Source organism: Mirounga leonina, unplaced genomic scaffold (assembly GCF_011800145.1).
Source record: "Mirounga leonina isolate KUSES-001 unplaced genomic scaffold, KU_Mleo_1.0 Mir_154, whole genome shotgun sequence".
Lineage (NCBI taxonomy): Eukaryota > Metazoa > Chordata > Mammalia > Carnivora > Phocidae > Mirounga > Mirounga leonina.
The window spans coordinates 11812421-11825621 of record NW_023270389.1 but is presented as its reverse complement, the minus strand read 5'-3'; the positions used below and the strand labels follow the sequence as shown (position 1 = coordinate 11825621).

Genomic DNA, 13201 nt, shown 5'->3' with positions numbered 1-13201 from the left:
TTTGCTTAAGAGGCTTTTAGAGGAAAGTACTCTCGAGGATCTGGGAGGTTCTTCTTCAGGTCATCAAAATGCCAGCACTGGGCATTACATTTAACTGAGCATTAGTAAAATGTAATATCAAATAAAAAATAGTCTCACAAGGCCCACTGTAAATAATCTTTCTAATATCAATCAATCAAGGAAAGAAAACAAGTATATGAAATTTAAAATTACCTTACCTTATCCATCAAGTATGTAGCAGCAGAAAACCTTTTCACCAAGAATGTATTCCACATCATCAGAGCAATGCCTAGATAGCAAGTATAAGTAGTAAGTAGAAGGCTTATCTGTTTTTTCTTTTATCATACTTAACAAATTACTGTCTTGGGCGCCTGGGTGGCTCAGTTGGTTAAGCGACTGTCTTCGGCTCAGGTCATGATCCTGGAGTCCCGGGATCGAGTCCCGCATCGGGCTCCCTGCTCAGCAGGGAGTCTGCTTCTCCCTCTGACCCTCCCCCTCTCATGCTCTCTCTCATTCTCTCTCTCAAATAAATAAATAAAATCTTAAAAAAAAAAAAAATTACTGTCTTTCCTAAGCTTATAAAGCTATATGGGCTATTTATTTAGATATTGTTTCTTACATCTTATGTAGTATTTGTAAAATTAATAAAAACCTTTCTCTTCAATGATAATCAGAACTGAGCTGGTGTAAGAGGATATCCAAATGGCTAAAAAGCCTAAGAAAAGATCCATATCATTAGTTATGAGAGAAATACAAATTAAAATCACAAAGAAATATCATTACACAACCAACACAAAGGCTAAATTTTTTTTTAATGACAGCACCAAGTGTTGGGGAAGATAAGGAAACAACTGGAAAGTTCATAGATTGCTGGGGGCATCGGAAAGTGATAAAACCACTTGGAAAACTGGCCATATCTACTAACGCTATTTATATTAACAATTTAAATAGACAATGATAACACCAGTCAAGATGGCAGGCACTATGCATGCATTTTCTCTAGAAACTGCTACAACCCTTCAAGATAGCTACGTGTTAGGAGGTAGGACCATCAGATAAAAACTTAACAGAATATGAACTTAAAGATTCCTGCCTCTTTTGAATCCATCAGTTATATTTTTATTTTTTTAAAGATTTTATTTATTTATTTGGCAGAGACAGACACAGCGAGAGAGGGAACACAGCAGGGGGAGTGGGGGAGGGAGAAGCAGGCTTCCCGCCGAGCAGGGAGCCCAACGCGGGGCTCGATCCCAGGACCCCGGGACCACGACCTGAGCCGAGGGCAGACGCCCAACGACGGAGCCACCCGGGCGCCCTGTCTCTCTTTTTTTAAAGATTTTTTTTTTTTTTAATTTGACAGAGAGAGAGACAGCAGAGAGCAGGAACACGAGCAGAGGGAGTGGGAGAGGGAGAAGCAGGCTTCCTGCAGAGCAGGGAGCGCGATGCGGGGCTCGATCCCGGGACCCCGGGACCACGACCCGAGCCGAGGGCAGACGCCCAACGACGGAGCCGCCCGGGCGCCCCCAGTTCTGTTTTTAACACGTGTTTACTTACCATTCTGAACATGTGCATTAAGAATGTGCTTCAGGTGCTCTATTGACCGAACGAAGAAACGCGCTTCCTTACGTACAGGAAGGGAGAGAGAGAGAGAGAGAGAGAAAGAGGCATCATTTAACAGGTGTTCCAAACACAGTGGAGACTTCTTGCATAAATTTCTACACAAAGCCACCCATGAATGTGGTGATAAGAACATGGAAGTATTAGGCAAAAGAAAATTTTTCATAGCACAGTGTCAACGGTCTCCTGAATTCACGTTATCCATATGATGATTGAAACCTAGAAAAACCCCAGGTCAGATATGCTGACATCTGGAATCAAAAGTCAATGTGGCTTGTGACAGGACAGCAGTGCTTTCTCTAATGAATACTTGAATTTCACACAGATGTGGGTTTACTTTGTAGCAAATATCATTCATTATTCAACATTTATTGAGCAATTACTATGCACCAGGCTGTCTGAGGCGCCAGAGATACTGTAATGAACAGAGAGACCCAAATCCTTGCCCTCACTGAGGTTGCATCCTAGCAAGGGAGCTGAATAAATATGGTAAGTAAATTATACAGTAGGTCAGAGATATGTGCCAAGGAGATAAACTAAAGCAGTGAAGGGGAACATGTCTGAAATTCAACTCCTTCTAATCGAGGTAGTTGCTTACATATACACACTCATATATAGCATGTAAAACCGATGAAATCATCCAGATCTTTGCTAAATAATTTTATAGCTACAAACACTAAACATACCACCTTTGATAATACATATCAGTGTTAGCGATTTCCCACAGATAATTTCAACTGTTTTGATCCTAAGGAAGCTGTGTGTAAAATGGTGGAACTGGAGTAGGGGTCGGATGGGGCAAAGAGAATTACTAAACAAGAAAAAAAAAAGAAATATGGCCACTTATTTGAAATATTAACAATTTAAATAGACAATGATACCACCAGTCAAAATGGCAGGCACTATGCATGCATTTTCTCTAGAAACTGCTACAACCCTTCAAGACAGCTACAGTCCTCATTTACTTTTAGTAGAAAAATCAAGAACAAAGGGTTCAGAAATGTTCCCAGAGGTCATACAGCTGGTGAGCAGAGGCAATGGGGCTTGACCTCAGCTCTGTGTCTGTAAGCTGCCTTCAGTTTATTTTATTTTTTATTTTTTTTTAAGATTTTATTTATTTATTTGAGAGAGAGAGAATGAGAGAAAGCACATGAGAGGGGGGAGGGTCAGAGGGAGAAGCAGACCCCCTGCCGAGCAGGGAGCCCGATGCGGGACTCGATCCAGGGACTCCAGGATCATGACCTGAGCCGAAGGCAGTCACCCAACCAACTGAGCCACCCAGGCGCCCTCTTTTCCCTGGATTTTAAGGGAGGAAATGAATGACTTTTTTTTTTTTTTTAAGATTTTATTTATTTATTTGAGAGAGAGAGAATGAGAGAGAGCACATGAGAGGGGGGAGGGTCAGAGGGAGAAGCAGACTCCCCGCCGAGCAGGGAGCCCGATGTGGGACTCGATTCCGGGACTCCAGGATCATGACCTGAGCCGAAGGCAGTCGCTTAACCGACTGAGCCACCCAGGCGCCCTGCCTTCAGTTTATAATGAATGATGTAAAACAGTTTTCTTCTTACATATCACTGTGTTAGACCTGAATCTGGAATTAATCTATTCAGATTTTAGAAACTATTATGTCCTTATTATGGTCCTAACATTCTTTTTTCATGTAGGAAAAATTTTCATTTAAGTAGAGAGCCCAAACACAATTATCATGCAGGCCACTGAAGAGGGTGACTCGAGGGCCATCAGGAGGGTCCCCTGGGCTAAAATCACTTTTTGGTCAAGATTTAATTGATCAAAGCCCATTCGTTTGTTTAAAGCACTTTAAAAAAAAATCTTTTCCTTTAATATGAAAGTGATTACATATTAAAGACAACATTTTTGGGGGGGGAGGCAGAGTATCATTAATTAATGTATTAGTATGAATTGGTTCATCAGTGAGATTTTTTTCTTCAAAAGTGCAACCTGACATAAGGACAATAAAGTAGTTTGCTTTGAGAGGGATAATTTACCAGAGCACCGACTAGGGAGACCTAAGTGAAGGACTTACTGGCAAAGAGGAATATCCATCCTATGTTTTTACATCTTACTTAATCCTGGCATCAATCCTGAAGGATTGGCACCTTCATTAAAAAAAAAAAAAGGGTAGAGGAAGGAACAAACAGTTTCTGAGATTCAGTGACTGGCCCAAACCCAGACACTTGTCAGAAATTCAGCTAGGACCCAAATTCAGGTCTCCTGCCCCCCCAGCTTGGGGCCTTCTTCCTATTCTGCTTCCAGACTATGACTGTACTGGGAGAGAAAGTGGCAGAAAATGATGCCCCAGCAGAGAGCTGAAAAGGCATAGTTAGCTAACCCTGGACTAGAGTCAGCCTTGTACACAGCATGGCTTTCTTGATTTTTCTGAGACAAACCTAAGAGAAGTGATGAACAAACACAGGGATATCTAAATAAGCAGACACTAGGTTAACATCAGGATCTTCACCCTGGCTTTTATCCTGATAACTACGATATTAAAAAGTTTCTGTTAAGTGGGTGCCGTCTCATGTAGGAATTCAAAAGGAAATAAAAAATATACTTATCACAACCTAACTAGGATGGGGCAAAACACACTGGCTTTAAAGACAAAGAAACAAAACAAACAAACAAACAAACAAACAAAAAAGACAAAGAAACCTAGGCTTAAATCCTGGTCCAGACCCTGACTTAGCAGTGTGCCCTGGGGCATGGAACTGAACTTCTCTGAGCCTAGTTTTCTCTTCTCCAGAGTGGGGTAGTGACAATGTCCACACCTCACAGGTTCTCTCTGAGGACTGAGAGAGAATGCATGAAAAAGGCCTAGCACAGCTCCTCGTACAAGAGGCATCTCAAAGGGGAAAAGTCCAGTGTTTACAGTAAGTTACTGAATTAAACAGTCCCACATATATACAACATGAGCACAACAACAGAATTAACAGGAAAGAAGGAGCGAGAATCTTACCTCTGGATCTTTATTCCACTGCACAACATACTCCCAACAGCAATGTGCGTGCAGCACGTCTAGCTCAAGGCTACACGGAAACTGCTTATAGGCTAAATGCAGCAAGTCTGAAAGCCACAGGAGAGTGACAGATTTATTATTCTTTCCCTAACAAAGACGTAGCCACATCCCCTCCACTCTGGACTGTATATTTTTCCGTATTTATGGATTACCTGGTATAGCTCCTAGGTTCATGTCCACCTCTGACACTTCAAGTAAATCTCTGTTAATACCTTCTTTGGGTTCATCTGGGTTTTCTGCATCTCTTTCCTTATTAGCCAGTTTTAATACTTCAGGGCTGAAGTCCTGTTTAAATATCCACTTGGCTACACTGTCTGCTATGCCACCTACAGTGTGGAGATAAGAAAATGAAAATTTACAGTGTTCACCAAAAACAGCAAGGGCAAGTGGGGTATCTGGTATCTAAGGACAGACAGCTCTATACTCCCATGTTAGATATATATAAATGCATGTACCTATTTGTATACCACACAGCTTCCATGTCCACAAATTCAAAATATACTTTATCAGACACAGATGAAGGGGTGAATACATCTTTAAAACACTTTCATTCATTCATTCATTCATTCCTTCATTTAAGATTTTATTTATTTATTTGACGGAGACAGACACAGCGAAAGAGGGAACCCAAGCAGGGGGAGTGGGAGAGGGAGAAGCAGGCTTCCTGCGGAGCAGGGAGCCTGATGCGGGGCTCGATCCCAGGACCCTGGGATCATAACCTGAGCCAAAGGCAGACACTTAACAGACTGAACCACCCAGCGCCCCTAACACATTTTCATTTACATATAAATGAAACAGACTGATTAGTATGATACCTATCTAGGCTTCTTAGGGCAACATATTACTTTTAATAGTCAACTAACTTGCCTACATGGAATATTTATGGGCAAAATTTAGCCACATCTAAGAAACATGATGCTATGCCATGTTTCAATCATCGACACAGGCCAAAAAATTCTAAATGCAAACTGAAAAACACTCAAGACAAAGAGTCCTGTTTATTACCTAAAACAAATTATACATTCTTCTATAATTTATCAACACCTTTTCTTTCTTCCTATTTTGATTCAAATATAAACCTTTCCACAAAAAAGAATGCTTCACAGTAAAATCACCATTATCAGGGATAATAAATGGCAGCAGTGTGCTGGCTATTCCAGTTTCTTATGTTTGACTTCCAAATCATTTGGTAATTTCCATTCCAGAATCAAGCCCTTGCTTATATTGCTTAGGTTAGTATCACAGTGATGGTCCTACCCTATCAGCAGGGGGCAGCAAGGAGTGTAGAGTTTATAATTTAAAAATTTTCACGTCTTTTTTTTAAAAAACATAATTTAAACTTAAAAAAAAAAGTTTCCATTTGCATGGAGCATCTTTTCCCATCCCTTCTCTTTCAGTCTCTGTGTGTCCATCCATCTAAAGGGAGTCTCTAGGCAGCATATATATGGGGCTTGGTTTTTTTCACCCATTCAGCCACCTTCTGTCTTTTGATTAGAAAATTTAGCACAGTTATAATTAAAGTAATTACTAGTAGGTGTTGCTCATTGCTATGTTATTCTCTGGCTGCTTTAATCATTCCTCTGTTCCTTTCTTCTTCTCTTGCTCTCTTCCTCTTTGTTTTGCTAACTTTCTTTGGTGATATGCTTATAGTCCTTTATCTTTTGTGTATTTACAACAGGTTTTTGCTTTGTGGTTACCATGAGCTTAGAACTAACAACTTATATCTGCAACTGTCTGATTGGGTGAGTTCTACTGCCCTGCCTTTGGGTTCACTGGTCCTTTCTTTTGCTTCACCTAGTCTGCGGTTGAAACCCTCTAGCATATACTGAGTTCAGTTACTGTATTCTTCAAGCTCTGTGATGTCTACTTATTTTCCATCTCCTTGAAGTTATCACTATGCTCATCCATTCTTCTCCCCAGTTTGGTGAGCATTTTTCGGACTATAATTTTGGGCTTTTTATCAGGAAAATGACTTTTATCCATTTGATTAAGGGTTCCCCCCCCCCCCGAAGTTTTATCTTGTTCTTGGACTTGGAACATATTTCTCTATTTCTTCCTTTTGCTTGACTCTTCCAGTCTTCAAGGAGTGGCCTTGTGTAGGAGATGAAACTTGTCGTTTATCCAAGCAGCCCAGTAGATTTTTAAAAGCTCCCAGTAGCTGAGGAAGTGCCAAGACCAGCCAGTGTCCTGTAAGAGAGGATCTTCACACACCTACATTCAGGCTGACTGAAAGCCAGAACCTCCGGTATCAGCTTTCTTCTATTTTAAGATTTATTTATTTATATGAGAAAGAGAAAGCGCATACAACACAAGTGAGAAGGGCAAAGGGAGAGAGAATCTCAAGCAGACTCCATGCTGAGCATAGAGCCCAGGGTAGGGCTCAATCTCACGACCTGAGCCGAAACCAAGGGTCGGACGCTGAGCCAAATGCACCACCAAGGTAACTTGTCAGACATCAGCTTTTAAAAGTATGGGACCACACGCATAAGCTCCACTGGCCACCAGAGCCAGGGGATCTGGAGATGTGACTGGCAGTCACAAAAACCAGAGCTCCAAGCAAGTGTATAAGCTCTTTCCGGGCTACACTGGCAAACTGGGACAAGGCAGAAGGCAAGCGCCAAGACGGCATCTGCAGCCTACGTTCCTTGAGAGCAGCTCCGGAGGCTACTACGTGTGTGCCAAACCTAAAGCCTGCCTCTCGGGCTGAAGCTTACAGTCTTAGAAAGAATAGGAAGACACATTAACTAAATAAAAATCTATAAATACATGGGTATTTAGAAATCCAGGAATACGGACAGTCCAGTATCAAATGCCTGACAGAGCTGCTGGTAAAAAGAAAGTACACCAAGACAACTAAAAATTTACGATGCTTATGGTCCTGCAGGATATAAGCACAAGAACCCAATGGTTCCAGGACAGCAGAAAGTGATAAATCACAGAAGAGGTATAAAGTTCCGCGGAAGTTAGGAGGAAGAAGAAAAAATTTGCAGCTAGTGGACCATGGGCAGTTTCTTAGAGGACGTAGTATTTGAGCTGGGCCTCGAAAAAGGAGTAAGTACAATTTAGAATCCAGAATGGGACAGGTGGGGAAAGGGAAGGGGCCAGGCTCAGACCTAGAGGTGGGAATCACACAGATGCTTCATTTGAACCACAATCAAGCAACGAGCAAGAAATGGAAAAATCGGTTAGATTCAAAGCCAGAAGTTCTTAGAGAACCAGTTTCTATTTGTTCCAGAAGTTCTTGAATTTCTTAAGTCTCAGAATCTCCTTAAATTCTTAAAAATTACTGACGATCTCAAAGAACTTTAGCTTGTGGATTATATTTATTCATATTCATGATCTCAGAAGTTAAAATTTAGAAAACTTTAAAATATTCTTATTAATTCATTTTTAAATACAAATAATAAACCTATTACATGTTAATAACATTTTATGAAAATATATTTCCCAAAGCAAGAAAAGACGTTTCGTGAGACGAGTAACACTACAACCTTTGCAGATCTCTTCCACTGTCTAGCTTGTATCTGGATTCTCCAATCAGCTTCTGCATTCCATCTACTGGGATCTGCTGTGCTGGTTGAAGTAAGGGAGGCAAAGCCAGCCTCCCACAGACATGAAGTCGGAAAAGGGAGGGCTCTTGAGGTCCTCTGAGCACTCTCTGAGAACCACGGCTAATTCTCTAAGGCAGGGGGAAGTAGTGCAGATTCCCGAGCAGGGAATGGACAGAAGCAGACTTTGAGAAGATTAATTGAGAAGAAATACGCGTTGGGTTATTTTTAGTTTTTAAAATCTCAATGTATTTCTCTTTCCCCATCCTTTCGATCATTTCTATAAGAACCACCAGAAACGCCCACACCATAAACATGTAGATCTATATGTGCAATGCTCAAATAACTGCAGCTTACCTTTTCCTCCTTCCAATAACTTTTTGACAGAAAGCCTCGGGAGGGGCTCAGCCTGCAGCAACGACACTTTGGAGGTTGACGTGTTTGCTTTGCTGTGAAGTAAAGTCTGAAGTATGAGACAGTCCTCCAGCTGTTTCAGTAGAAGCTTCCAGTATTCAGTGTCCAGAGAAAGGGCTTCCCAGGAATCGGTGAGGGCCTCAGAATCAGCACCCAAAACTGTCTGGGAAAACTAACAGGAAATGCACTGGTGATTCTCTGGCTAAGGTTGTGGATCAACAGTCACTTGAATGAGCTCTTTTTTTTTTTGATTTTATTTATTTATTCATGAGAGACAGAGAGAAACAGAGGGAGAAGCAGGCTCCCAAGGAGCGGGAAGCCCGATGCGGGACTCGATCCCAGGACCCTGGGATCATGACCTGAGCCGAAGGCAGCTGCTTAACCGACTGAGCCACCCAGGCGCCCTTGAATGAGCTTTTGACTCGAGAGCTGAGGGACCGTCAGGTTACGTCACGAAGCAACACACAGACGCCGGTTCACAAATATTACTGCTTGGCCGGATGGAACATGAGTGACAGGAGAAGACTGGATTCGGGGGCAACAGTGACAGAGCCTGGACATTTACAGAAAGACCTGCGGCAAGGCCCCTGATTCATGCGATGCGTACTAACAAGTCTGCAGGACCATCTCTGACAAGGGCCACGGTCTTTTCTGTCAGTACCAGGGTAGTGCTCACTCTTCAGAAGGCACTCGCCAACATACAAAATGTGTCTCAAATTCCTTCTCTCTCCATTTTCATAAACATCTTAAGCCAGTAATATTCAGTTTAGCATATGAACTACTGAGACTGACAATGTTAAGTGAATCTCTACAGGCCTATTTAAGTGACTCATCCAATTAAATCCATGTCCCCCTAGAAAAAATTTGATCTACCATGAGATACAAGAGATGTTTTGTTTTTTTAAAAATAAATTTGAGTCTTTATAAGACATGAGGAAAAATCACAAAGCAAAAGGTCAATAGGAAACTTTTATTCAAGTCCTTCAACACTCTATGCCCAAAACAACTTTTGTTTATAAAGGGGGGAGGGTTATAAATACAATTGTAGAACTCAAGAGCTACAACAAACCTCAGAAATAATGCAGTCTAACCCTGACCTCCTTTAGACGAAGAACCTGAAGTAGGAGACTCATGTTTAAGGGACTTACCACAAATCCCAGCTGCAGGCAGAGAGCCAGGTCTCTGCCCTCCAACTGCAGTACTTTTCCCCTCGAGGTGGAAAGTACGAGGTGACGGCCAAGTTCAAGTATGCATGTCATCTGAATAAACCAGTTAAGGGCAGCACCCCTCACTCCCACAAAGACAGATGAGAACCTGCTGGGCACACACTTCAAACTCTACATGTTCCATAACACCAGAGACACTGCAGCCCCAGACGAGGACAAGCAGGCTGGACAGCTAGAGATCCAGCCTATCCAAGGACAGGTGCACCCCTGCCCACTTACTTTTTTCTCAGTCATGATGTTCGAGATCTGTGCGGCAACAGAATGCCCAACGTGTGCAGACAACAGAGCAGCTCCGTTGTTCTCAGACTGAACACAAGCCATGCGCATCTGCTGCCACCAGGGAGACACAGGCTGGGAGTCCCAGGTCTCATCGATGGCCACTGCGGGCAGAAAGAGAAAGTCAGAAACTGAGCTTGTCGGTTCTCTCAGTTCAACCTTTAACATTAAACATAATGTTGAAACTAAATTCCCCAGTATGTATTTGTAAATTTCTGAATTAGAAGATTAACCCACGGGGCGCCTGGGTGGCTCAGTCAGTTAAGCGCCTGCTTTCAGCTCAGGTCATTTCCAAGAGCAGTGGTCCACATCTCAAGGGCCATGGAACTGCAACAGCCACCAGCCTTTTACCTTTCATCTTGCTCAGAAGGGACAGCATCGTATGAAGACAGCACACAGACTGTGGTTTATCCAAAATATCTTTCTCCTTAGACAGCCAAACACTCAGGAGCAGAGACTGAAATCAAATTTAAATAATTTTCAGTAATAAAAAAAGCAAACAGAATGCTGCAGTTTTCAAGGAAGCACACATGTGTATATGAGGGATTCAGTCCTTCAGGGTGAGAAATAAGGGGCTGCTCATTACATCACGTAACATGAGAGGTAGAACAAGGTACCCTGTCTACTTAAGAGATTCTTTACCATCTGTTAGATATGGAACTTCCACCGTTTCCATCTCTTCTTTGGGTTAAGCATTGCCTTCCAGGTTGAACCTTGATTAGGGGGCATATTAACAGAAAGGTTACTACCAAGTTAGCATAGATTATTGAATAGATTGGTGGGAAGCCACTCAGCTGATGGGAGGAAAGGGAGGATGTGGAGCTGTGAACCTTACCCCACACTGGCTACAAGGTACTGTGGACTTGGAAGTGGTGAATAGATAAGTAAAACTATCAGATTCTAGTTTTTAAATCACAATAATAGGACATGAGAAACAGACTTTATAAGCAAAAACACCTAAATCAATGTAAGTGACTTTTAAGATGCCCATGAACCAGCCTATCTACTTAAAACTGAAATATTTTAAGATGTACAAAATTTGCACATAGGTAATTCTGGGATAATGAGAAGTTCAATAGCATGGCACCGCACCTGTAACTGCTAGTGATTGTGAAAGGCCTGGCTGCGTTAGTTCTGCAGGACCTTCGTGTAAAAAAACAAAAACAAAAACAAAAAAGACTTGAGAATAAAAGGTTGATTACCAGTTTAAATATCTTAGTACAAATACTTTTCAAAAATGAAGAAGAGGGCGCCTGGGTGGCTCAGTTGGTTAAGCGTCTGCCTTCAGCTCAGGTCATGATCCCAGGGTCCTGGGATCGAGTCCCGCATCGGGCTCTCTGCTCCTTGGGAGCCTGCTTCTCCCTCTGCCTCTCTCTCTCTGTCTCTCATGAATAAATAAATAAAATCTTTAAAAAAAAAAAAAATGAAGAAGAGTAGGAAGTTGAAGTCGTGTGTGAAGGAAATGAACTTGGGAGAATGACCGAAGGACCAGGAGAGGTTAGTACTCGCCAGGCATCACCCCGTCCAATCCCAACAACCTCGCGGCAGGAATGGTCTCCCAGATTTTACAAATGATGAAAAGGAAAAGGAACTTACCCGGCACAATATAGCTAATGAGTCAGGACTGAAGTCTGAACCAAGAGCTGCCTGATTCTAACACACGTTTTTTCTCTTTAAAAAACTGTACATGGGCGCCTGGGTGGCTCAGACGGTTAAGCGTCTGCCTTCGGCTCAGGTCATGATCCCAGAGTCCTGGGATTGAGTCCCGCATCGGGCTCCCTGCTCCTTGGGAGCCTGCTTCTCCCTCTGCTTCTCTCTCTCTCTGTCTCTCATGAATAAATAAATAAAAATAAAATAAAATAAAATAAAAATAAAAAACTGTACATGTGTATAGACATGTACATGTACACATAATTTGCACAAATAAAAAATAAACACACACTTTCAAAAGGAGTCTATTTCTCCCTTTTCTGTTCAAACCTCTTAGCTCTCTCCCTATGTCAGCCTCCTTTCTACCTCATCTTATCCAGAAACCTATTTTTTTCTTTAAAGATTTTATTTATTTATTTGACAGAGAGAGACACAGCGAGAAAGGGAACACAAGCAGATGGAGAGGGAGAGGCAGAGGGAGAAGCAGGCTTCCCGCTGAGCAGGGAGCCCGATGCGGGGCTCAATCCCAGGACTCTGGGATCATGACCTGAGCCGAGGGCAGACGCTCAACGACTGAGCCACCCAGGTGCCCCAAGAAACCTTTTTTTTTTCCCCCCAGCCAAAAATGTGCTCTCATATTTGCCTGCATATTCGTAAGACAAAGACAATGCTAACAACAATAAAGGCTAATGGCTGCAGAGAGCTGACTATGCCCAAGCCACTGGCAGCTTTCTAAGTATATACAGAGAGCATTAGGGAGCGGACATGCGGGAGAGGTGGTCACCGCTTTAGAGAACTGGGGTCATATCACATCACGTGCATCCCACCTGCCACACAACATCCCGTGTGGTCCACAAACTTCTGACTGACTTTATCCATTTATCAAGGTTATTCCCTCTCTTCTAGACCTCATCACCTCACACAACACGGCTACTTATAACCACCAGGCAGGCTAAAAAAAAACGAGCTGCCTGTACAAGCAACAAAGTCACTCCAAAATCAACTAGAAATGACCCTGTCTCCGTGTTGTGGGCACACAAAGCAAATCAAAAGGAAATGAGGCGGGATGGGAGAACTTATCTTCTGGGGTCACTCTGATTAATTTTAGGCCAAAATATATGAGCAGGGGTATTTTAAGAGCACAGCAGGTTTCTAAGGCACCTATGGGTTTAGTGTCTTTCAAAGCTTGATTCATCTCTTCACCAGCAACGAAATTTTAAAATGCTCAAAAAGATGGACAACCCAAAAGGTGAGACAAATTAAATGCCATGACCTGACTCCCTCTTCATACTATAAACTCTTCTATTTTTCTCTCCAACTAACCACTCCCCCTATCTACCACCACCTTTATTGAGCAAATTCTAAAACAAAAAAAACCTGTTCTATTTAACTCTCCTTCTATCTCCCTCTAGGTCAACCCTGTTTCTAACTCTCAT

The 13201-nt window shown here is 42.3% G+C and overlaps 1 protein-coding gene across 5 annotated transcripts in view; it reads right to left on the bottom strand.

Annotated features, from left to right (window-relative positions):
- The window catches only part of RAB3GAP2 (RAB3 GTPase activating non-catalytic protein subunit 2), a 96652-nt gene that overhangs the window by 11920 nt on the left and 71531 nt on the right, over nt 1-13201 (bottom strand). For all 5 annotated transcript variants that reach the window (XM_035010096.1, XM_035010097.1, XM_035010099.1 and 2 more), the window contains 7 exons: nt 10467-10572; nt 10059-10219; nt 8557-8785; nt 4804-4977; nt 4592-4698; nt 1555-1621; nt 219-289 (listed from right to left, as the gene is read on the bottom strand). In XM_035010096.1, coding sequence (XP_034865987.1) covers nt 219-289; nt 1555-1621; nt 4592-4698; nt 4804-4977; nt 8557-8785; nt 10059-10219; nt 10467-10572 — 915 coding nt within the window. The remainder of the gene's footprint in view (nt 1-218; nt 290-1554; nt 1622-4591; nt 4699-4803; nt 4978-8556; nt 8786-10058; nt 10220-10466; nt 10573-13201) is intronic.